Source organism: Staurois parvus, unplaced genomic scaffold (assembly GCF_062004578.1).
Source record: "Staurois parvus isolate SC_StPar_1 unplaced genomic scaffold, SC_StPar_1.0 ptg000449l, whole genome shotgun sequence".
In the NCBI taxonomy this organism is placed as follows: domain Eukaryota; kingdom Metazoa; phylum Chordata; class Amphibia; order Anura; family Ranidae; genus Staurois; species Staurois parvus.
Window position 1 is genome coordinate 568,851 of NW_028318245.1, and position 26,822 is coordinate 595,672.

Consider the following 26,822-nt stretch of genomic DNA (forward strand, 5'->3'; position numbering starts at 1 on the left):
TCCACTAATCACCAACGTGAGGGGGCTTGTCTCCACTTATCACCAACGTGTGGACACTCTTCTCCACCGACCACCAATTTAGAGGACCCTTTTCCACTGACCTGGAATGTGAGGGGCCAAGGTGATGCCAGGTGTTTGTTCCACTGACCACCAAAGTATGAGGGTCCTTCTCTACCCACCACCATTGTAAGGGGGTCCTTCTCCTCTGATCATTAATGTAAAGGGACTTTCTCCACTGGCCATCAATGTAATGGGGCCCTTCTCCATTGATCACCAATTTAAAAGGTCCTTCTCCACTCACCTGGAATGTGAGGGGCCAGTGTAATGCCAGGTGTTTGCTCCACTGACCACCAAAGTATGAGGGTCCTTCTCCACCCACCACCATTGTAAGGGGGCCCTTGTCCTCTGATCATTAATGTAAAGCACCCTTTTCCACTGACCACTAATGTAATGGGGCCCTTCTCCATTGACCTGCAATGTGATAGGCCAATGTGATCCCAGGTGTTTGCTCCTCTGATCACCAATGTATTAGGGCCCTTCTCCACCTACCACCATTGTAACGTGGGCTTTCTCCACTGACCACCAATGTAAGGGGGCCCTTCTCCACTGATCACCAATTTAGAAAGCCCTTTTCCGCTGACCTGGAATGCGAGGGGCCAATGTGATCCAAGGTGTTTGAGCCATTGACCACCAATGTATGAGGTTTCTTCTTCACCCACCAACATTGTAAGCCCTTCTCCACTTATTACCAATTTACAGGACCCTTCTCCACTGACCTGGAATGTGAGGTGCCAATGTGATCCCAGGTGTTTGCTCCACTGATCACCAATGTATCAGGGCCCTTCTCCACATACCACCATTGTAACGGGGGCTTTCTCCACTGGCCACCAATGTAAGGGGGCCCTTCTCCACTGATCACCAATTTAGAAGGCCCTTCTCCACTGACCTGGAATGTGAGGGGTCCACTGATCACCAATTTTGAGGATCCTTCTCCTCTGACCTGGAATGTGAGTGGCCAATGTGATCCCAAGTGTTTGCTCCACTGACTACCAATGTATGAAGACCCTTCTCCTCAAATCATTAATGTAAGGGGCCCTTCTCCATGGAGCAAAGATTTATAGGACCCTTCTCCACTGACTTGGAATGTGGAGAAGAATCTGTGTGGAGGGAATCTGGCCTCTTCATCCCACCAATAAAACCCCAATGGATGACTCTCTACGAACTGAGCACATTCCAATCACAAATCATCTAAGAATGATGGTCATTAAAAAAAAAGACTGAGGACTACAACTCATAGAGCTTTCTTTTTTTTATTTGATCGAGGGTCTTCAGACTGCTATATACTCTGTTCCATGAGGAGAAGAACCAAGACGGCGGTGATGGGAATATTCTAGGTGGTATATGTAGCGGCTCCATGTAGCCTTAGATATCAGCTGACACATAGGGAACTGGGCCTTCTGAGCTCTTCATCCCACCAATAAAGCACCAATGGATGACTTTCTATGAACCGAGAACATTCCAACCACCACTCATCTAAGAATGATGGTCATTAAAAAAAAAAAGACTGAGGACTACATCTTGTAGAGCTTTCTTTTTTATTTGGTCCAGGGTCTTCAGACTGCTATATACTCTGTTCCATGAGGAGAAGAACCAAGATGGCGGTGATGGGGAATATTCTAGGTGGTATTTGCAGTGGCTCCATGTAGCCTTAGATATTAGCTGATACATAGGGAACTGGGCCTTCTGGACTCTTCATCCCACCAATAAAACCCCAATGGATGACTCTCTACAAACTGATCACATTCCAATCACCAATAATTAAACATTTGTAAAAGAAAAAAAATAAATAAAAAGGATGTCCTTTGTATGTGGTGGTCCTGGGCAAACGTAACTGGATTTGGTTCAGGGTTTTCAGACTGCTAAATACTCTGTTCCATGAGTAGAAGAACCAAGATGGTGGTGATGGGGAATATTCTAGGTGATTTGTGTAGTGGTTCCATGTAGCCTTAGACATCAGCTGACACATAGAGAACTGGGCCTTCTAGGCTCTTCATCCCACCAATAAAACCCTAATGGATGACTCTCTACAAACTGATCACATTCCAACCTCAACTCATCTAAGAATTATGGTCATTAAAAAAAGGTTGAGGACTAAATCTTGTAGAGCTTTCTTTTTTATTTGGTCCAGGGTCTTCAGACTGCTATATTCTCTGTTCCATGAGGAGAAGAACCAATATGGTGGTGATGCGGAATATTCTAGGTGATATTTGTAGTGGCTCCATGTAGCCTTAGATATCAGCTGATACATAGGGAACTGGGACTTCTGGGCTCCTCATCCCACCAATAAAACACCAAATGGACGACTCTCTATAAACTGATCACATTCCAACTTCAACTCATCTAAGAATGATGGTCATTAAAAAAAAAAGGCTGAGGACTACATCTCGTAGAGCTTTCTTTTTTTATTTAACAAAATCAGAATAAGTGACAAACGCACAATAGAACAAATCTTAAACGTTTTATAACGGAAGTAACTGTCCTCTGTCCCTGAGGAATCTGAGGCACGTGAAGGTACAGGCATTCCCTGACGTATTACAAGGGGCTCCCACTCTTCCCTTCTTGATATTAAGGAGAAAGATAGGTTCGTAGCCAAAAAAGAAAAAGCAAAGGGCAGACATGATGGGGCTAAGAGGAGAATCAAGGAGATACAGGGTTCATCTAGAAGATGTTTGAATAGGATGTTATGAACCAGGATTGGTTGTATGGAATGCTGGGAGGGGCTTCAGGGGTGGTTAGGTGGGCATCTAACTTCTGCAAGCAGTGGGAAGACGTTGGACGGTGAAGAAGCTTCCCAGGTTGGACGGAGAAGAAGCTTCCCACGTTGGACGGAGAAAAAGCTTCCCACGTTGGACGGAGAAGAAGCTTCCCACGTTGGACGGAGAAGAAGCTTCCCACGTTGGATGGAGAAGAAGCTTCCCAGTCTCCTGCCCCTGAGGTCTGGTTGGTTGTGGTCGGTGGTACAGTGATGGTTGGGGTCTTTGGAGACGTTCTACTTCTACTGTGATTCTTCAGTGTAAGGAACCATCTATGGTATGGTGGTCCTCGGTGATATCCAACGTTGGCGCATGGAGGTGTTGGCGGACAGTTGGGCTTGTCCCCGAGCCGGTGCATTGCGACTGGGGACCTTTAAGTGTTTCCACGGAGGAACCGTGGTTGGCTCTTCAGAGTCTCCAAAGATCGGCAACCTTGGTTACCAGTGTTATGATCCTTTATATGTTTCTGGTTTGTTCATCGAGGACCACTGTGGCCAATTTCACTCCAAATTGGTGTCAGAGTTTTTAACCAGGTATATTCGAAACAGGGGATACGGGGGGGAAGGGGAGGTAGTGGTTCTTTTTTGGTGAAAGATTGAGGAACTCTATTGTGCCCTAGTCAAGCCGAAAGAAGAACGAGGACACCCCAATGGACGGGAGCCAGGAACAGATTTCACCGATGGAATCTCCAAAACTTGGGTCTTCAGGTTCCAGCGGGAGCAGAAAAGTCACTTTTGACAGAAGACAACCCTCTCTACACTCGTTGTTATAATCTGCTTGTTCTACGGACTCAACAGTTCCACCTCTACATCCGGGAACATCTACAGGAGCAAATATTCTGATATCTCAGTAGATTTCTTTTGTATTTACAACGTTTCCCGCACTCAAACATGAAAAGCTAGCCTCCCGATGGTGAATTCTCTGGTGTTTAGGAAGGTCTCCTTTTTGAGTGAAACATTTCCCACACTCTGTAGATGAACCACTGTCCTCCCGCTGGTGAATTCTCTGGTGTTTAGGAAGGTCTTTTTTTGGGGGGGAGGGGGGGGGTGAAACATTTCCCGCACTCTGTAGTTGAACAGCTGTCCTTCCGCTGGTGTTTAGGAAGGTCTCCTTTTTGGTTTAAACATTTCCCGCACTCTGTAGATGAACAGCTGTCCTCCAGATGGCGAATTCTCTACTGTTTAGGAAGGTCTCCTTTTTTGGGTAAAACATTTCCCGCACTCTGTAGCTGAACAGCTGGCTTCCCGCTGGTAAATTCTCTGGTGTTTAGGAAGGTCTCCTTTTTGGGTGGAACAGTTCCCGCACTCTGAACATGATAACAGATGTTCACCTGTGTGATTTCTCTGATGTAAAATGAGATTTACTTTCGGAGCGAAACGTTTCCCGCAATCTGAAGATATAGAAGGAATGCTTATTTATGCAGCTTTCCTGGTGTATAAGTTTTCCTTTCTCAATGAAACATTTTCCACACTAGGAACATGAGAAAGGATGTTGGCCTGTATGAGTTCTATGAATTGCTGTTTCAGTAGGGAATCTGTTCCCGAATGCTGAACATGAATGAGGACTCTCATTCGTAGGTCTTCTCTGGCATTTAACAAGGCTTCATTTGTAAATGAAACATTTCCCACACTCTTAACATGCATGGGGATGTTCATGATTGTGACTTGTGTGGTGATTAATTAGTGACAGTTTTTCACTAAAAGATTTCCCGCACACAGCACAAGAATAAGAAAGCTCGCCCGTGTGAATTCTTTGATGTTTAACAAGATCTCCTTTATGCATGAAACTTTTCCCACACTCTGGACATGAATAAGACACGCCCGTGTGAATCCTCTTGTGTTTGCGTAGGTCTGCTGCCTGAACAAAACTTTTTCCGCACTCTAAACATGAATAGGGACGCTCCCCCGTGTGTCTTCTCTTGTGTGTAAGAAATGATCTTTTCTCACTGAAAGATTTCCCGCACTCTGAACAGGAATAAGGGCGCTCACCCGTGTGAATTCTCTGGTGAGTAACAAGGTCTCCTTTCAAAAGGCAAGAATACCCGCACTCCAAACATGAAAAGGGGCGCTTACCCGTGTGAATGGTCTGGTGCCTAAGGAGGTTATTTTTTTCAGCAAAACTTCTCCCGCACTCTGGGCATATAAAGGGACGCTCACCCGTGTGAGTTTTCTGGTGCCTAAGAAGGTTTTCTTTCAGACTGAAACATCTCCCGCACTCTGCGCAGGAGAAAGGACGCTCGCCTGTATGCGTTAAATGGTGCCTATGAAGAAATCTTTCCTGGTTGAAGACTTTCCCGCACTCGGAGCATGAGAAAGAACCTTTACCACGTTTAGCCCTGTGCCTGTTCTGGTGTATAAGAAGTTCTCCGAGTTCGGTGAACGAATTCCCGCACACTGCACATGAAAATAAACTCTCTCCTGCGTGAAGAATGTTGAGGCCTACAGAAGATTCCTTGGGATGGGATAGATTTGTTGGTCCATCCACACTCTGAGATTTCAGATGTATTTCTGGAGGAACGGGATGGGAGATACCAGAAGATCCCTTCAGATTAGAGGGGTCCATTGATTGCTTCAGATAGTCAGGGGGGTGATGTAGACTGTAGGTGATGGAATGTACCACGGGAGCGTATTGTGTGAGGACAACATCTTCTGCATTAGGATATGGAGATAGAAGAAAAAGTCCTTCTGAGGAATTTGAGTTCCCAACATGGTGTCCATCTGCTGAAAGAAACGTTACATAAATGTTATATTGAGGAATGGAGATGGACCTTTCATATGGTGTACAGTATCTCCTCCTCATTTGTTGGGAACGTGACGTTATATTGAGGAATGGAGATGGACCTTTCATATGGTGTCCAGTATCTCCTCCTCATTTGTTGGGAACATGACGTTATATTGAGGAACAGAGATGGACCTTTCATATGGTGTCCAGTATCTCATTTGTTGGGAACATGACGTTATATTGAGGAATGGAGATGGACCTTTCATATGATGTCCAGTATCTCCTCCTCATTTGTCGGGAACATGACGTTATATTGAGGAATGGAGATGGACCTTTCATATGGTGTCCAGTATCTCCTCCTCATTTGTTGGGAACATGACGTTATATTGAGGAACGGAGAGGGACCTTTCAGATGGTGTCCAGTATCTCCTCCTCATTTGTTGGGGACGTGACGTTATATTGAGGAACGGAGATGGACCTTTCATATGGTGTCCAGTATCTCCTCATTTGTTGGGAACATGACGTTATATTGAGGAATGGAGAGAGACCTTTCATATGGTGTCCAGTATCTCCTCCTCATTTGTTGGGAACATGACGTTATATTGAGGAATGGAGATGGACCTTTCATATGGTGTCCAGTATCTCCTCATTTGTTGGGAACATGACGTTATATTGAGGGATGGAGATGGACCTTTCATATGGTGTCCAGTATCTCCTCATTTGTTGGGAACATGATGTTATATTAAGGAATGGAGATGGACCTTTCATATGGTGTCCAGTATCTCCTCATTTGTTGGGAACATGACGTTATATTGAGGAATGGAGATGGACCTTTCATATGGTGTCCAGTATCCCCTTATCATGGACATTAAACCCCTCATCTCCATCCTCCCCACTGTATGTGACCTGTACATTAACCCTTTCCCCTCCTCCTTCCTCTGTGTATGATCTACACATTTTATTGTATCTAATGCGCCATTACCAAGCTCCATATTTGAACTCCCTCAATACCAGAAGATAAAACGATTAAAAAAAAAAAAATGTAATTTGGGTGCAGTGATGAAGTGATTGTCAGTCAAACTATTCTGATACAGAGCAATGGCCTGATAATGAAGGGGTAATATGATGACTACGTACCTTTACCTGTCCTGATATATAATGAAGATTCCTCCTCTGCAGGTTGATGATCAGAACTCACCAACATCTCTTCTTTTTCCTCTTTAACCTCAACTTTCACGAGTTCTTCATGCTAAATAAATTGTTTGAAAATAACATCTTCAAATATCAGCATCAATAACAAAAAAAATGTAATACAAGCTCATAATTTAAAGCATTTTAAAGTAACTTTCCATTCTCTCCACCTACCTGATGATGGTAAGGGATGGTGTGATCTTCCTGTGTGGAATCCCGGGAATACAGAGGACAGGGACATCTCTCTGGTGGGTTCCCATGACTGGATCCATCTGTAGGAAACACACACACTGACTGAATCCATTGTTTCTATGTGTTTATCAGATGATGGGGGATCTAGGTGGACCCTCCGAACTGCTCTCTCCTTTACAATAAAGTCTTCTCTTACCCGGTGATGTGAGGGGCGGCTGATTGTCCATCATGACATGTAAAGATTCCTCCTCTTTAATTGGCACCATCATGGCACCCTCTTCCATTGACTGATCGTCCCTCACGTATGGTTCTTCTTCTGTTTTAACCTCAACTTTTATGTCCATCAGATCATCACCCTAAACCAAGGAAACGGTTGGAAAATATAAGGTTTGGTGATGTAAGACAACAAATAAAATATTTTGTAGAGTTCACACATTGTCTTGCAATGTTGAGTCATGTTCATGCTCTAGATCAGGGGTCCTCAAACTTTTTAAACAGGGGGCCAGTTCACTGTCCCTCAGACCGTTGGAGGGCCGGACTATAGTTTAAAAAAAAAAAAAAACTATGAACAAATGCAGACACAGTACAGGAGATGACCAGAGACTGCGGACATACAACGGCGGTGTGAATACTGGGCCGGCCGCTTCATAAGACGCACAGACATTTCCCCCCAAGTGTGTCTTATGGAGCGAAATAGTGCCCCATCATTGGTGTCAGTGGGAGGAATAGTGCCCCATCATTGGTGTCAGTGGGAGGAATAGTGCCCCATCATTAGTATCAGTGGGGGGAGGAATAGTGCCCATCATCGGTATCAGTGGGAGGAATAGTGCCCCATCATTGGTGTCAGTGGGAGGAATCGTGCCCCATCATTGGTGTCAGTGGGAGGAATCGTGCCCCATCATTGGTATCAGTGAGAGGAATAGTGCCCCATCATTGGTGTCAGTGGGAGGAATCGTGCCCCATCATTGGTGTCAGTGGGAAGAATCGTGCCCCATCATTAGTGTCAGTGGGAGGAATAGTGCCACATCATTGGTGTCAGTGGGAGGAATAGTGCCCCATCATTGGTGTCAGTGGGAAGAATCGTGCCCCATTATTAGTGTCAGTGGGAGGAATAGTGCCCCATCATTGGTGTCAGTGGGAGGAATAGTGCCCTATCATTGGTGTCAGTGGGAAGAATCGTGCCCTATCATTGGTGTCAGTGGGAGGAATAGTACCCCATCATTGGTGTCAGTTCGAGGAATAGTGCCCCATCATAAGTGTCAGTGGGGGAGGAATAGTGCCCCATTATTGGTGTCAGTGGAGGGAGGAATAGTGCCCCATCGTTGGTGTCAGTGTGGGGGGGTGGAATAGTGCCCCGTCATTGGTGTCAGTGGGGGAAGGGGATAGTGTCCCAACATTGGTGTCAGTGGGAGGAATAGTGTCCCATCATTGGTGTCAGTGGGAAGAATAATGCCCCAACATTGGTGTCAGTGGGAAGAATAGTGCCCCATCATTGGTGTCAGTGGGAGGAATAGTACATTATTGGTGTCAGTGGGGGGGAATAGTGCTCCATCACTGGTGTCAGTGGGAGGAATAGTACGTCATTGGTGTCAGTGGGGGGGAATAGTGCCCCATCATTGGTGTCAGTAGGAGGAATAGTGCCCCATCATTGGTGTCAGTGGGAAGAATAGTGCCCCATCTTTGGTGTCAGTGGGAGGAATAGTACGTCATTGTGTCAGTGGAGGGGAATAGTGTCCCGTCATTAGGGTCAGTGGGAGGAATAGTGTTCCATCGTTGGTGTCAGTGGGGGGGATAGTGTCCCATCATTTATGTCAGTGGGGGGAGGAATAGTGCCCCATCGTTGGTGTCAGTGGAGGGTGGAATAGTGCCCCATCGTTGGTGTCAGTGGGGGGAGGAATAGTGTCCCATCATTGTTGTCAGTGGAGGAATAGTGCCCCATCATTGGTGTCAGTGGGAGGAATAATGCCCCATCATTAGTATCAGTGACACCAATGATGGGGCACTATTACTCCCACTGACACGTAACTTGCTGACCCCTGCTCCAGCCTAGGTGCTACTGCAGCCAGCATACCTGGTTGCAGCAGCACCATCAGCACGGCACACTTACCTGTCAGCTGTCCTTCTTCACTCCGGCCTCTCTCTCACTCGATGTTCGTGGGGCCGCTCGGCTCCGCATCCTCGCAGGTGATTGGCCACCTGTGTGCCTTTCCTGAGCTACAGTTCTGGTGCCCAATCACCGGTGAGGAGGCGGAGCCGAGCGGCAGGAGTGAGGGAGTGGCCGGAGTGAATGAAGGAGCAGCGCTTCCTGGACTGGATCGTCGTGGGACTGGGACCGGAGCCAGGTAAGGTACAGCAGCCCCCTGCCCACCCCTGTACTTAGTGTCCCTTCCTGTCCTGCCCCTGCCAGCGGGCCGGATAAATGGCCTCGGCGGGCCGCATGTGGCCCGCGGGCCGTAGTTTGAGTACCCCTGCTCTAGATGCTCCAACCAACCTGATAACAGCGTGCATAGTTGTGATCTTCTTGTGTGGAATCCCGGGAATACAGAGGACGAGGACATCTCTCTGGTGGGTACCCATTACTGGATCCATCTACCTGATGATAGTGAGAGGTGGTGGGACCTTCCTGTGTGGAATCCCGGGAATACAGAGGACGGGGACATCTCTCTGGTGGGTTCCTATGACTGGATCCATCTACCTGATGATGGTGAGGGATGATGTGAACTTCCTGTGTGGAATCCCTGGAATACAGAGGACAGGGACATCTCTCTGGTGGGTTCCCATTACTGGATCCATCTACCTGATCCTGGTGAGAGATGGTGGGACCTTCCTGTGTGGAATCCCGGGAATACAGAGGATGGGGACATCTCTCTGGTGGGTTCGCATGACTGGATCCATCTGTAGGAAACACACACACACTGACTGAATCCATTGTTTCTATGTGTTTATCAGATGATGGGGGATCTAGGTGGATCCTCCGTACTGCTCTCTCCTTTCCAATAAAGTCTCCTCTTACCCGGTGATGTGAGGGGCGGCTGATTGTCCATCATGACGTCCTTGTAGAGGTCCTTGTGTCCTTCTAAATACTCCCACTCCTCCATGGAGAAATAGACAGTGACACCCTGACACCTTATAGGAACCTGACACACACAATGATACAGTCACCATCCAGACACATCCCTTGTCTGTTACTGGAGAATGTCCCAGAATTCCCGGCACCGCTCACCTCTCCTGTCAGCAGCTCCATCATCTTCTTGGTGGCTTCTAGAATCTTCTGCTTGTCTTTTACCTCTGGTTTCCGGAGACAAAGTGGAGGTGCACTGCTCGGGGAAGTCCCATGTTGATAGTTGTATGGCAATCCCTCTACACAAGTCTTCTTTGCTATTTCATAATCCTTTAAAAAATAGACAATAAAAACTAATTCTATGTACACCCTCAGAGTCCACCACATCTCTAGTGATGAGGAAAGAGTGATGTCAAATGACCTCCCAGAATCCTCCTCACCTCTCCGGTCAGCAGGTAGATGATCTTCAGGGTGAGGTCTAATATCTTTTTGATACAGTGATCTGGGTCCTCCTCCATCCTCGTGTGACCTATACAGGACACTTCTCTCTAGAAGATCAACAAACTGAGAATTATATGGACTGTACAGGGATGAATAATGTCTGCACACAGGTCCTCCATTTCATGGACATCTCAGAAAGCTTGTGATATTACAGACTTTAAGGAAATACTACCCTGTAAATAATATTTTGTAGAGAATTTAGCATTTTTGGATGCAAAACAGTTGTACATGTTTGCAATGTATTTATTTTAAACCAGAGGCTCTGGATCAGAGTTTCTCAAGCAGGGTTCCATGGAACCCTAAGGTTCCTCCAGAGATCACTAGGGGTTCCTTGAGCAATTTCCGCCTCTCAGATAAGAGAGGCTGCTCTGGATGGACGGTTGGATAAACGGTTCTATATTTAGGATGTATCCGGTCTATAAACCAGAGGCTCTGGATGGACGGTTGGATAAACGGTTCTATATTTAGGATGTATCCGGTCTATAAACCAGAGGCTCTGGATGGACGGTTGGATAAATGGTTCTATATTTAGGACGTATCCGGTCTATAAACCAGAGGCTCTGGATGGACGGTTGGATAAATGGTTCTATATTTAGGACGTATCCGGTCTATAAACCAGAGGCTCTGGATGGGCGGTTGGATAAATGGTTCTATATTTAGGATGTATCCGGTCTATAAACCAGAGGCTCTGGATGGACGGTTGGATAAACGGTTCTATATTTAGGACGTATCCGGTCTATAAACCAGAGGCTCTGGATGGACGGTTGGATAAATGGTTCTATATTTAGGATGTATCCGGTCTATAAACCAGAGGCTCCGGATGGGCGGTTGGATAAATGGTTCTATATTTAGGACGTATCCGGTCTATAAACCAGAGGCTCTGTATGGACGGTTGGATAAATGGCTCTATATTTAGGACGTATCCGGTCTATAAACCTGAGGCTCTGGATGGCGATTGGATAAATGGTTCTATATTTAGGACGTATCCGGTCTATAAACCAGAGGCTCTGGATGGACGGTTGGATAAATGGCTCTATATTTAGGACGTATCCGGTCTATGGACCATAACAGATGTCACAATGAGGAAGAGGATGGACATGACGGTGGAAGAAGAGGACAGACATGATGGGGGGGTTACTGGGGGTAATATATAAAATCAGATCTTATTACCTCCTCTGCTGCCACTTCCAGCAATGTCTCCTCTCTACTTCCTACTAACCTCTCACCCGGATTTTTTGTGTGCCGTCACTTCCTGTTTTTGTCTGACATCACATCCTGTCTCTTCATTGCCCTGACAACAGGTAGAATGACCTCCTTGTGGACAACATAAAATCCGACGCCTACGTTTATTTTCAATTCTTCTTGGTCCCGCTCTTCATTTTTTACTGTTTATATAATATCCAAGCTAAAACCTGAACCCAAAAAAATGAGTCATGAAAATAATTAATTTTTCTTTTTTCTTTTTTTTTTGTAAAATTAAAAAAAAAAAAAAATACGATATATAAACGATTGAGAAGCCAAAATATCAAAAAGTGACAAAAAAAAATTGTGCGTAGGGCGGCGCCGCTAATAGGCACCTAAATGACAAAGGGCAATAAAAGAAAGGAAATAAATATATAAAAAAAAACAATAAAGTGAAGCAAAAATGGACGTATCAGCAATCCCCCAGCTGGTCGTCAAACCCGTGCATCAATCACTCCACTGCAACCGCTTGGCGCCTCCCGGCCCTTTAAGAGTTTCAGCTACCGAGAGGCGGAGCTTTAGGGTCATGTGACCGCCGTGATTCGCCATCGCATGATCTTCCGAAAGGGGAGATTGGGACCTTTCCGGGACGTATGTGCTAGGAGCGTACATTAGTGGGTCATAGAAATGGCCGATTTTCATGTGACCGTCGAATTTGAGTGATCGGGTAGGTTAGAAATTTTTTGAAAAATGAACGCATTTCTAATTAATACACGGGTCAAATTCCGAACGAATTTTCGATTTCGAAATTCGACCAGCTGAGCCTTTTATTTCACCTCATGGTGCCACAGAAATGAATTTTCGTGGCCAAGAATTTTCTTTTCTTTCCAGGTCGCAGCGCATTTCTTTTTCAATTATGTTTCTCATGCAATTTTTTCATCACTGATTAAAAATTGATTCGTTTTTAAAAAAATTTCCAACATGACCGATCATTCAAATTCGAAGTTCGCTCGCAAATCAGCCGTTTCTGTGACCCATTAATGGTGCGAAATTCAAACGAAAATTCTTAGAAAAGATTTTCGAAAGAAAATTCTTTCGGAATTCGACCCGCGTATGGCCGGCATAATGATGGGAGAATTGTCCGGGAAATATAAACAAAAAAGAAATGAGCTGCAACCTGGAAAGAAAATTGACCACGAAAATTCTATCCTGTAGCACCATGAGGTGAAATTGAAGGCTTGGTTGGTCGAATTTCGAAACCAATGGTGACGCCATCGGATTACAAAATGCACAAAAATTCCGATTTTCTAAAGAATATTTGTTCGGTATTCGACCCATGGATGGCCTGCCTTGGGACACTAGAATGGAAAGATTTAGTCAGTTTCCAGTTCCCCCGGATGAACCCCAATCTTCTGCAGCTGGATGTCTGTCATTTAGTGGTGGTATCACCGCCGCCACCAAATGACAGTTCCCCGCCACCCGCCTACTTGATTCAAAGGCTAACCAAGCCGGTGGGCATTTTGGGTGAAGTAACCGATGACATCAGCTGGTCTCAATGTTGACATTCAGCAGCTGGCCAGGGAATAGTCATCTATTGAGAGGTGGCACAAAGAACCTCTGTGATGAGGGTAGTCATGTCCACGGGCCGTCGCTCATCACGGTCCTACATGGATCTGCATCGCCGGACAACTGGATTGATGTTGGGTTTACATTCGGGGTCATTGATTATTTTTTATTTTATAGATTTTTTTTTATGGCGTGTTTTTTTTTACATTTTAAGAACTGAGTAACAAGGGGTGGTAAGATAGTGAAGTCTGTGGTTCTCCGAAAACTGAGGGTTGTCCTGAGAGCTTGCAGTTCCATGACTCGCTATTCAACTCAACCAGTTCATCTCTAGAATCATTTTGCATACACATGTTAAAATCAGTTTTTTTTAGGGGGGGGGGCTACACTTAAAACCCCCCTCCCCAGAACACGTTGAACTCAGAAGCCCTGTAGAATAAAAAGATGGAGGTTTCAACTGTTTTTATATATTTGTCCAACTCTTGTGCCGATATTTTTCCAAAGTCCAAGTTAACTTTGCTCTGTTTGCTCATCCATACTGATCACCAGTTTAGAGGGCCCTTCTCCACCGATCACCAATGTATAGTCCCCTTCTTCACTGATCACCAGTTTAGAGGGCCCTTCTCCACTGATCACCAATGTATAGTCACATTCTCCACTGACCACCAGTTTAGAGGGCCCTTCTCCACCGATCACCAATGTATAGTCCCCTTCTCTACTGACCACCAGTTTAGAGGGCCCTTCTCCACCGATCACCAATGTATAGTCCCCTTCTCCACCTATCACCAGTTCAGAGGTCCCTTCTCCACTGATCACCAATGTATAGTCCCCTTCTCCACTGACCACCAGTTTAGAGGGCCCTTCTCCACTGACCACCAGTTTAGAGGGCCCTTCTCCACCGATCACCAGTTTAGAGAGCTCTTCTCCACCTATCACCAGTTTAGAGGGCCCTTCTCCACTGATCACCAATGTATAGTCCCCTTCTCCACTGACCACCAGTTTAGAGGGCCCTTCTCCACTGACCACCAGGTTAGAGGGCCCTTGTCCACTGATCACGAGTTTAGAAGGCCCTTCTCCACCGATCACCAGTTTAGAGGGCTCTTCTCCACTGATCACCAATTTAGAGGGCCTTCTCCACCAATCACCAGTTTAGAGGGCTCTTCTCCACCTACCACCAGTTTTGAGGACACTTCTCCACCAACCACCAGTTTAGAGGGTGAATGATGGTCATTAAAAAAAAAGGTTGAGGACTAAATCTTATAGAACTTTCTTTTTTTATTTGGTCTAAGGTCTTCAGACTGCTATATAGTCTATTCCATGAGAAGAACCAAGATGGCGGTGATGGGGAACATTCTAGGTGATATTTTTAGCGACTCCATGTAGCCTTAGACATCAGCTAACACATAGGGAACTGGGCCTTCTGGGCTCTTCATCCCACCAATAAAGAACCGATGGATGATTCTCTACGAACTGAGCACATTCCAACCACCAATCATCTAAGAATGATGGTCATTAAAAAAAAAAAGTCTGAGGACTACATCTCGTAGAGCTTTCTTTTTTTTATTTTGCAAAATCAGAATTAGCGACTATCGCACAACAGAACAAATCTTAAACTTTTTCTAAGTTTAGTAACTTCCCTGAGGAATCTGAGGCACATGGGGGTACAGGCATTCCCTGACTTATTACGAGGGGCTCCCACTCTCCCTTCTTGATCTTATGAAGAATGCCAGAAGAGGAAGGAGGACAGACCAATGGATGGGAGCCAGGAACGTTAGCAAGCAGGTTCCACCAATGGAGTGTTCAAGACTCGGGTTTTCGGGTTCCACCAATGGAATGTCCGAGACTCGGGTCTTCAGGTTCCACCAATGGAGTGACCGAGACTCAGGTCTTCAGGTTCCACCAATGGAGTGTCCGAGACTCGGGTCTTCAGGTTCCACCAATGGAATGTCCGAGATTTGGGTCTTCAGGTTCCACCAATGGAATGTCCAAGACTCTGGTCTTCAGGTTCCACCAATGGAATGTCAAGACTCGGGTCTTCAAATTCCACCAATGGAATGTCCAAGACTCGGGTCTTCAGGTTCCACCAATAGAATGTCCAAGACTCGGGTCTTCAGATTCCACCAATGGAATGTCCAAGACTCGGGTCTTCAGGTTCCACCAATGGAATGTCCAAGACTCGGGTCTTCAGGTTCCACCAATGGAGTGTCCGAGACTCGGGTCTTCAGGTTCCACCAATGGAGTGTCCGAGACTCGGGTCTTCAGGTTCCACCAATGGAATGTCCGAGACTCGGGTCTTCAGGTTCCACCAATGGAATGTCCGAGACTCGGGTCTTCAGGTTCCACCAATGGAATGTCTGAGACTCGGGTCTTTAGATTCCACCAATGGAATGTCCAAGACTCGGGTCTTTAGATTCCACCAATGGAATGTCCGAGACTCGGGTCTTTAGATTCCACCAATGGAATATCCGAGACTCGGGTCTTCAGATTCCACCAATGGAATGTCCGAGACTTGGGTCTTCAAATTCCACCAAAGGAATGTCCGAGACTCAGGTCTTCAAATTCCACCAATGGAATGTCCAAGACTCGGGTCTTCAGGTTCCACCAATAGAATGTCCAAGACTCGGGTCTTCAGGTTCCACCAATGGAATGTTCAAGACTCGGATCTTCAGGTTCCACCAATGGAATGTCCGAGACTCGGGTCTTCAGGTTCCACCAACGGAATGTCCGAGACTCGGATCTTCAGGTTCCACCAATGGAATGTCCGAGACTCGGGTCTTCAGGTTCCACCAATGGAATGTCCAAGACTCGGGTCTTCAGGTTCCACCAATGGAATGTCCAAGACTCGGGTCTTCAGGTTCCACCAATGGAATGTCCGAGACTCGGGTCTTCAGGTTCCACCAACGGAATGTCCGAGACTCGGATCTTCAGGTTCCACCAATGGAATGTCCGAGACTCGGGTCTTCAGGTTCCACCAATGGAATGTCCAAGACTCGGGTCTTCAAGTTCCACCAATGGAATGTCCAAGACTCGGGTCTTCAGGTTCCACCAATGGAATGTCCGAGACTCGGGTCTTCAGGTTCCACCAACGGAGTGTCCGAGACTCGGGTCTTCAGGTTCCACCAACGGAGTGTCCGAGACTCGGGTCTTCAGGTTCCACCAATGGAATGTCCAAGACTCGGGTCTTCAGGTTCCACCAATGGAATGTCCAAGACTCGGGTCTTCAGGTTCCACCACGGAGTGTCCGAGACTCGGGTCTTCAGGTTCCACCAACGGAGTGTCCGAGACTCGGGTCTTCAGGTTCCACCAATGGAGTGTCCGAGACTCGGGTCTTCAGGTTCCACCAATGGAATGTCCGAGACGACTCAGGTCTTCAGGTTCCACCTGTAGAAGAAATTTATCTCATGACAGAAGACAACCCTCTCTACAGTAATTGTTATAATAAGCTTGTTCTACAGACTATGGTGAATTCTCCGGTGTTTAAGAAGGTCTTCTCTTCCGGTGAAACATTTCCAACATTTTTACACACATGGAACATGAGAACGTACGTTGACCTGTATGAGTTCTACAAATTGCTGTTGTATTAGGGCAACCTTTCCCGAACATTGACCATGAATAAGGACTCTCACTCATGGGTCTTCTCTGGTATTTAACAAGGCTTCATTTGTGAACGAAACATTACCCACACTCTGGTCTTGAAAAAAAAGATGCTGATTCATTTTTTGGTGTTTAGTGTGTGAATAAAACATTTCCCACACTCTGAAAATGAATTTTCATGATTGTGACTTTTGTGTTGATTAAGAAGTGACAGTTTTTCACGAAAAGTTTTCCTGCATACTATGAATAAGGACGCTCACCCGTGTGAGTTCTCTGGTGTTTAGCAAGGTCTGCTTTATAATTAAAAGATTTCCCGCACTCTGAACATACATAAGGGCGTTCCCCGGTGTGAATTCTCTGGTGTTTAACAAGGTCTCCTTTAAGCAGAAAATTTTTACCACACTCCGAACACGAATGAGGGCGCTCGCCCGTGTGGATTCTCCTGTGTTTACGAAGGTCTGCTTTGTCAACAAAACATTTCCCGCACTCTGGACATGAATAAGGACGCTCCCCCGTGTGTCTTCTCTGGTGAGTAAGAAATGATTTTTCCTCCATAAAAGATTTCCCGCACTCTGAACAGGAATAAGGGCGCTCACCCGTGTGAATTCTCTGGTGAATAATGAGCTGTCCTTTGGAAAGGCAACTATACTCGCACTCTAGGCACGAAAAAGGACGCTTACCCGTGTGAATCGTCTGGTGCCTAATCAAGTTATGTTTTTCACCAAAACATCTCCCGCACTCTGAGCATACAAATGGACGCTCCCCCGTGTGAATTTTCTGGTGTTTAACAAGGTTTTCTTTTTGACTGAAACATCTTCCGCACTCTGAGCATGAGAAAGGACGCTCGCCTGTGTGGACCCTCTGGTGTCTAAGAAGAAATCTTTCCTGGTTGAAAACTTTCCCACACTCGGAACATGAGAAAGAATGTTTACCATGTTTAGCCCTGTGCCTCTTCTGGTGTATAAGAAGTTCTCCATGCTCAGTGAACAAATTCCCGCACACTGCACATGAAAATAAACTCTCAACTGTGTGATCAACGTTGAGGCCTACAGAAGATTCCTTGGGATGGGATAGATTGGTTGATCCATCCACACTCTGAGATTTCAGATGTATTTCTGGAGGAACGGGATGGGAGATACTAGAAGATCCCTTCGGATTAGAGGGGTCCATTGATTGCTTCAGATGGTCAGGTGGGTGATGTAGACTGTAGGTGATGGAATGTACTACAGGAGCGTATTGTGTGAGGACAAAATCTTCTGTATTAGGATACGGAGATAGAAGAAAAAGTCCTTCAGAGAGATTCGAGATCCCAACATGGTGTCCATCTGGTGAAAGAAACGTTACATAAATGTTATAAATATTCTTCATATCCTGGATTTACCAGCTACACTGAAGGAAATGCGTATTTGCTCCACTGCTGATGTTGAATGTTCGCCCACTCACAAAGAAATGATCGGTCTAAAAATCAAATCTTCGGTGTATTGTAACACTGAGAGACAGAATAGCAACAACAAATTCAGCAGAAATGCATGTCTAACAAATGATGACTGATCTGCATGTTCATGAGGGAAATAAGTATTCGATCCCCTATCATTCAGCAGGATTTCTGGCTACCAGGTGTCTTTCATACAGGTAACATGCTGAGATTAGAAGCAGTCTCTTAAAGGGAGTGCTGCTAATCTCATTTTGTTACCTGTTACCTGTATAAAAGACACCTGTCCACAGGAGCAATCAAACAATCAGATTCCAAACTCTCCACCATGGCAAAGACCAAAGAGCTGTCCAAGGATGTCAGGGACAAGATTGTAGACCTACACAAGGCTCACAAGGCTGGACTGGGCTACCAAACTATTGCCAAGCAGCTTGGTGAGAAGGTGACAACAGTTGGTGCAATCATTCACAAATGGAAGAAACACAAAACAAGTGTCAGTCTCCAAAGGTCTGGTGCACCATGCAAGATCTCACCTCGTGGAGTGTCAATGATCATGAGAACAGTGAGGAATCATCCCAGAACTACACGTGAGGATCTTGTCAATGATTTCCAGGCAGCTGGGACCACAGTCACCAAGAAAACAATTGGTAACACACTACGCCGACAAGGACTGAAATCCTGCAGTGCCCGCAAGGTCCCTCTGCTCAAGAAAGCACATGTCCAGGTCCGTCTGAAGTTTGCCACTGAACATCTGAATGATGCAGAGGAGGACTGGTTGAACGTGTTGTGGTCAGATGAGACCAAAATCCAGCTCTTTGGCATGAACTCAACTCGCCGTGTTTGGGGGAGGAGGAATGCTGCCTATGACCCCAAGAACACCATCCCAACTGTGAAACATGGTGGTGGAAACATTCTGCTTTGGGGGTGTTTTTCTGCTAAGGGGACAGGACAACTGCACCGCATCAAAGGGACGATGGACGGGGCAATGTACCATCAAATCTTGGGTGAGAACCATCTTCCTCAGCCAGGGCATTTAAAATGGGCCGTGGATGGGTGTTCCAGCATGACAATGAACCAAAACACACGGCCAAGGCAACAAAGGAGTGGCCTAGCCAGTCTCCAGACCTTCATCCGATTGAACATCTGTGGAGGGAGCTGAAAGTTCGAGTTGCCAAATGTCATCCACCAAACCTTAATGACTTGGAGAGGATCTGCCAAGAGGAGTGGGCCAAAATCCCTCCTCAGATGTGTGCAAACCTGGGGGCTAACTCCAGGAAACGTCTGACCTCTGTGATTGCCAACAAGGAATTGGCCACCAAGTACTAAGTCATGTTTTGTGAAGGGGATCAAATCCTGATTTCCCTCATGAACATGCAGATCAGTCATCATTTGTTAGACATGCATTTCTGCTGAATTTGTTGTTGCTATTCTGTCTCTCAGTGTTACAATACACCGAACATTTGATTTTTAGACCGATCGTTTCTTTGTGAGTGGGCAAACATTCAACATCAGCAGGGGAGCAAATACACATTTCCTTCACTGTATATATACAGGAGTAAAGACATAATGAGAGGCAGACTGCTGGAGTCAAACAGTGCTCGTTGGCTGGCGCTGGTGTCTCATTTATTGGGAGCCACTGTCAATCGCCAGGTAGGGTTGGCATGTCTGCTTATAGAGTTTATGGGTTGGTTACACTTTAAACCAGGGTTTCTCAACTAGGAACATTTTGCTTGGGGGTGTTTTTCTGCTAAGGGAACAGGACAACTGCACCGCATCAAAGGGACGATGGAAGGGGCAATGTACTATCAAATCTTGGGTGAGAACCTTCTTCCCTCAGCCGGGGCATTGAAAATGGGTCGTGGATGGGTGTTCCAGCATGACAATGACCCAAAACACACGGCCAAGGCAACAAAGGAGTGGCTCAAGAAGAAGCACATTAAGGTCCTGGAGTGGCCTAGCCAGTCTCCAGACCTTCATCCGATTGAAAATCTGTGGATGGAGCTGAAAGTTCGAATTGCCAAACGTCAGCCACCAAACCTTGGAGAGGATCTGCCAAGAGGAGTGGGCCAAAATCCCTCCTGAGATGTGTGCAAACCTGGGGGCCAACTCCAGGAAACGTCTGACCTCTGTGATTGCCAACAAGGAATTTGCCACCAAGTACTAAGTCATGTTTTGTGAAGGGGATCAAATCCTTATTTCCCTCAGATCAGTCATCATTTGTTAGACATGCATTTCTGCTGAATTTGTTGTTGCTATTCTGTCTCTCAGTGTTACAATACACCGAACATTCGATTTTTACACCGATCATTTCTATGTGAGTGGGCAAACATTCAACATCAGCAGGGGAGCAAATACACATTTCCTTCACTGTATAGGTCAGTACTGAGCTCCGACATCAGATTGGGTGCAATCCTAACAACAAATAGAAATACAAACCAGAAAAAGGGTACAAAACATCCAAACCACATTGAGAATGGAGATGAACCTTCCTTTGCCTCATTTCCAGGACACATGACAACATACAGAAGAACAGAGATGGACCTTTCATATGGTGTCCAGTATCTCCTCCTCATTTGTTGGGAACATGACGTTATATTGAGGAATGGAGATGGACCTTTCATATGGTGTCCAGTATCTCCTCCTCATTTGTTGGGAACATGACGTTATATTGAGGAATGGAGATGGACTTTTCATATGGTGTCCAGTATCTCCTCCTCATTTGTTGGGAACATGACTTTATATTGAGGAATGGAGATGGACCTTTCATATGGTGTCCAGTATCTCCTCCTCATTTGTTGGGAACATGACGTTATATTGAGGAATGGAGATGGACCTTTCATATGGTGTCCAGTATCTCCTCCTCATTTGTTGGGAACATGTCGTTATATTGAGGAATGGAGATGGACTTTTCATATGGTGTCCAGTATCTCCTCCTCATTTGTTGGGAACATGACGTTATATTGAGGAATGGAGATGGACCTTTCATATGGTGTCCAGTATCTCCTCCTCATTTGTTGGGAACATGACGTTATATTGAGGAATGGAGATGGACCTTTCATATGGTGTCCAGTATCTCCTCCTCATTTGTTGGGAACATGACGTTATATTGAGGAATGGAGATGAACCTTTCATATGGTGTCCAGTATCTCCTCCTCATTTGTTGGGAACATGACATTATATTGAGGAATGGAGATGGACCTTTCATATGGTGTCCAGTATCTCCTCCTCATTTGTTGGGAACATGACGGTATATTGAGGAATGGAGATGGACCTTTCATATGATGTCCAGTATCTGTAAAGTGTAAAGTGATGCACCATTACCAAGCTCCATATTTTAATTCCTTGAATACCAGCTTGTGTCTTTATTTCCATTAAAATGCCTATAAACTACTTTCATGGTTGTATATGACCCCTGACCGTATATCTAAGTTTGCCCCTTCTGTATCTCCAATGTGTTTCCGTGGCTGAAGGGGACGAGGTCCTCTCTTCCACATTTGGTATTCCTGCACCAAGGTGATCGGATCCCGGACATGAGTTTACATCATGATTAGATCTGTTCTCAAGGTTTCTCCAGCCCTCAAACCATGGAAGGCACTACTACATGAGCTGATTTTGTCCCTAAGAATGGGACAAAGGTTTTGGAGTTCCTTTGCTGTTCACACTTTTCTCTTCTCATCTACAGTAACAATTCAACTGGCTACAATGTTGCATGATAGAGTGATTGTCAGTCAAATTACTACAACGGCAAAAACTGGAAAATGGTCTGAATCAAAGGTATTATGATTACTACTTACCAGTGCTGGTATCTAAAATGGATTCCTCCTCTTTAACTGTCTCCACCACCCCAACCTCCTCTGCAGGCTGATGATCAAAACTCATATACGTCTCGTCTTTTTCCTCTTTAACCTCAACTTTCACATCTTCCAGGTCTTCATGCTAAATAAACAAATTGTTTGACAATAATATCCTTAAGTATCAACATCGATAAAAAAGGTTATTTAGGTTGCTTTATCTACCTGATCTTTATGTGAAATGTGATCTTCCTGTGTGGAATCCCGGGAATACAGTGGACAGGGACATCTCTCTGCTGGGTTCCCATGACTAGATCCACCTACCTGATGATGGTGAGGGATGGTGTGACCTTCCTGTGTGGAATCCTGGGAATACAGAGGATGGGGACATCTCTCTGGTGGGTTCCCATGACTGGATCCATCTGTAGGAAACACACACACTGACTGAATCCATTGTTTCTATGTGTTTATCAGATGATGGGGGATCTAGGTGGACCCTCCGTACTGCTCTCTCCTTTACAATAAAGTCTCCTCTTACCCGGTGATGTGAGGGGCGGTTGGTTGTCCATCATGACATAAAAGGCTTCCTTCTCTTTAACTGGATCTACAGTGGCATCCTCTTCTATGGACTGTTCATCCCTCACATATTTCACTTCTTCTGCTTTAACTTCGGCTTTTATATCTATCAGATCTTCACCCTAAAGCCAAGGAAATGGTTGGCAAACATAAGATTTAATCAAGCAAGATCACAAATCAAATATTTTGAAGGGTTCTCAAACTGTCTCGAATTGTTGAGTCATGTTCTAGATCTGGAGTGTCAAACTGACGGCCCTCCAGCTGTTGCGGAACAGATGCTCCAACCAACCTGATAACAGCGTGCATAGTTGTGATCTTCCTGTGTGGAATCCCGGGAATACAGAGGACGGGGACATCTCTCTGGTGGGTTCCCATTACTGGATCCATCTACCTGATGATGGTGAGGGATGGTGTGAACTTCCTGTGTGGAATCCCGGGAATACCGAGGATGGGGACATCTCTCTGTTGCGTTCCCATTACTGGATCCATCAACTTGATGCTGGTGAGAGATGGTGTGACCTTCCTGTGTGGAATCTCGAGAATTCAGGGGTTGGGGACATCTCTCTGGTGGGTTCCCATTACTGGATCCATCAACCTGATGATGGTGAGGGATGGTGTGACCTTCCTGTGTGGAATCCCAGGAACACAGAGGTCGGGGACATCTCTCTGGTGGGTTCTCATTACGGGATCCATCAACCTGATGCTGGTGAGGGATGGTGTGACCTTCCTGTGTGGAATCTCGAGAATTCAGAGGACGGGGACCTCTCTCTGGTGGGTTTCCATTACTGGATCCATCAACCTGATCATGGTGAGTGATGGTGTGACCTTCCTGTGTGGAATCCCAGGAACAAAGAGGCCGGGGACATCTCTCTGGTGGGTTCCCATGACTGGAAACATCTGTAGAAAACACACACACTGACTGAATCTATTGTTTCTATGTGTTTATCAGATAATGGGGGATCTAGGTGGACCCTCCGTACTGCTCTCTCCTTTACAATAAAGTCTTCTCTTACCCGGTGATGTGAGGGGTGGCTGATTGTCCATCATGACATGAAAAGATTCCTTCTCTTTAATTGGCACCATCATGGCACTCTCTTCCATTGACTGATTGCCCCTCACGTACGTCTCTTCTTCTTCTGCTTTAACCTCAAGTTTTATATCTATCAGATCTTCACCCTAAACCAAGGAAACGGTTGGCAAATATAAGGTTTAATCATGCAAGACCACAAATAAAACATTTTATAGGGTTCTCAAACTGTTTCAAATTGTTGAGTCATGTTTATCTTCTAGATCAGGGTGTCCAACATTTTGACTTTCCTGGGTAACATTGGAAGAAGAGGAATTGTCTTGGTCCACACATCTCTATCTATCTATCCATTCAGTCGTATCCGACCATTGGCGATTGCAAGAACCGTCACTCATAAGCGACTTTTTCCATGAATTCTCTTAGCAATTATTGTTCCAGGCTAGGTTGCCAGGTCTTTCCCCAACCCCTACCATGCAGGAGATCCCACATGGGCAGGGATGGTCCACACATAAAGCACACTAATAATGAAAGATAGCCAATGAGTCTCGCCAAGTCACCACAAGCACACGTGCCATCTCGTGCACCACCATACGCACAAACTATGAATTTACCAATATCCCGTGACTGATGAGGAAAAGATGTGTAGGCAGGTGCAGTCTACTTTCTCCAGTGTAGGTGATGCTCATCCAGAGCGGAACTGCAGCTCGAGAGGAAGTCAAGGAAAAGTTGGTTTCTCTATGGTTCCCTTAGATTCCTAGTGCAGCGTCCTGGTTGGCTAAGCTGCTTCCAGGTGGCTATATTGGGCCACACAGAATCTGTTTAAGTCCCTGGGCCCAGGTTTTGGCACGCATGTGCAAAGTGTACGGAGAGCATATCCGTCTGACGGGGTCTGCGTTAACAGTAGAGAGAAGATCTGGAGGAGTAGAAAAAGCTTAGGGCCTACAACTGCACTTCGGCAATCTCTCTCTTGGGTTGGCCTAGCCTGGCCACATTCCACCCTGCTTGGCAAGTTCCGTCTTCCGCCTACCACCGCTGACTCGCTGCTGCATTGACTGGAAGTTCCCAGCCGGGTGAGCTCCCTGCCAGGCTGTTATACTGTTTGCAAGTTCTCCAATACATTGGTTACTGCACTTCGGGCCTCGGTGTGATTACTGCCACCACGCCATGTTTTCCCTACCCAACAGACTCGCGGTAGCAAATGTTTGGGGTGCGTCAGTTGAAAATCAGACTTTCTTGCCTATGGCGTGCGTAAGTCAAGGGTGTTTATATTATGGACACTCAAGTGAAGAAATGGAACGGACGACAACAATAGGCAAACGTTCCATTTCAAGGCAAAGCTGTGAACTATACTACCGGTCACACCCCGTATGAATTTACTGCACACCCTATATATGCGTCATGGAACTCCCTCATCAGTCACCGCAGATTGGTACATCTATAAAAATAATTTCAAATGTATTTATGTTAAAAGCATGCCAGAACTTCCATTCTCTTTCAGCATCGTCGGTAAACACAGTCATTTACTTGTTTTTAGACCCGTTGACTGGTGGTATTATGCCTTGTATAAACACACTGACCCCAAAAGATTTGGACGCATGTGTTTGCTAAGGGGAAAAACATTTATACAAACAAATTCTCAAAAAAAACCAACAACATTTTTGAGGATTGTGTGTTGGGTCACGTTCATAGCCACCTTGGCCCACTGCTTGGACAAGCCTGTTCTAGATGTTCCAGCCAGCCAACCAACCTGGTAACAGCGTGCATAGTTGTGGTCTTCCTGTGTGGAATCCCGGGAATACAGAGGATGGGGACATCTCTCTGGTGGGTTCCCATGACTGGATCCATCTATCTGATGATGGTGAGGGATGGTGTGGTCTTCCTGTCTGGAATCCTGGGAATACAAAGGATGGGGACATCTCTCTGGTGGGTTCTCATGACTGGATCCATCTGTAGGAGACACACACACTGACTGAATCCATTGTTTCTATGTGTTTATCAGATGATGGGGGATCTAGGTGGACCCTCCGTACTGCTCTCACCTTTCCAATAAAGTCTCCTCTTACCCGGTGATGTGAGGGGCGACTGATTGTCCATCATGACGTCCTTGTAGAGGTCCTTGTGTCCTTCTAAATACTCCCACTCCTCCATGGAGAAATAGACAGTGACATCCTGACACCTTATAGGAACCTGACACACACAATGATACAGTCACCATCCAGACACATCCCTTGTCTGTTACTGGAGAATGTCCCAAAATTCCCGGCACCGCTCACCTCTCCTGTCAGAAGCTCAATGATCTTCTGGGTGACCTCTAGAATCTTCTGCTTGTATTTTGCCTCTGGTTCCCGGAGACAAAGTGGAGGTGCACCATGTTGATAGTTGTATGGCAATCGTTCTACACAAGTCTTCTTTGCTATTTCATAATCCTTTAAAAAATAGACAACAACTAATTCTACGTGCACCCTCAGAGTCCACCACATCTTTAGTCATGAGGAACGAGTGATGTCATGTGACCTCCCAGAATTCTCCTTACCTCTCCGGTCAGCAGGTAGATGATCTCCAGGGTGAGGTCTAATATCTTTTTGATACAGTGATCCGGGTCCTCCTCCATCCTTGTGTGACCTATACAGGACACTTCTCTCTAGAAGATCAACAAACTGAGAATTATATGGACTGTACCCGGTAATCAATATTTTGTACAGAATTTAGCATTTTTGGTTGCATAAATACTTCTCCATGTTTGTGGTGCATGTATTTTAAACCAGAGGCTCTGGATGGACGGTTGGATAAATGGCTCTATATTTAGGATGTATCCGGTCTATAAACCAGAGGCTCCGGATGGACGGTTGGATAAATGGTTCTATATTTAGGACGTTTCCGATCTATAAACCAGAGGCTCCGGATGGACGGTTGGATAAACAGTTCTATATTTAGGGCGCATCCGGTCTATAAACCAGAGGCTCCGGATGGACGGTTGGATAAATGGCTCTGTATTTAGGGCGTTTCCGGTCTATAAACCAGAGGCTCCGGATGGACGGTTGGATAAATGGTTCTATATTTAGGATGTATCCGGTCTATAAACCAGAGGCTCTGGATGGATGGATGGTTGGATAAATGGTTCTATATTTAGGATGTATCCGGTCTATAAACCAGAGGCTCCGGATGGACGGTTGGATAA

The 26,822-nt window shown here is 45.7% G+C and overlaps 2 protein-coding genes across 2 annotated transcripts in view; one reads left to right on the forward strand and one right to left on the reverse strand.

Annotated features, from left to right (window-relative positions):
• The window catches only part of LOC149453203 (uncharacterized), a 301,843-nt gene that overhangs the window by 88,002 nt on the left and 187,019 nt on the right, over nucleotides 1–26,822 (forward strand). The window lies entirely within an intron of this gene.
• The window catches only part of LOC149453208 (uncharacterized), a 119,415-nt gene that overhangs the window by 27,298 nt on the left and 65,295 nt on the right, over nucleotides 1–26,822 (reverse strand). The window contains 11 exon segments of the mRNA XM_089688585.1: nucleotides 4,906–5,053; nucleotides 17,079–18,143; nucleotides 22,045–22,186; nucleotides 22,267–22,463; nucleotides 22,580–22,739; nucleotides 22,907–23,514; nucleotides 23,631–23,793; nucleotides 25,392–25,591; nucleotides 25,684–25,831; nucleotides 25,918–26,070; nucleotides 26,178–26,285. Of these exon segments, the coding sequence (XP_089544711.1) occupies nucleotides 4,906–5,053; nucleotides 17,079–18,143; nucleotides 22,045–22,186; nucleotides 22,267–22,463; nucleotides 22,580–22,739; nucleotides 22,907–23,514; nucleotides 23,631–23,793; nucleotides 25,392–25,591; nucleotides 25,684–25,831; nucleotides 25,918–26,070; nucleotides 26,178–26,285 (3,092 nt within the window).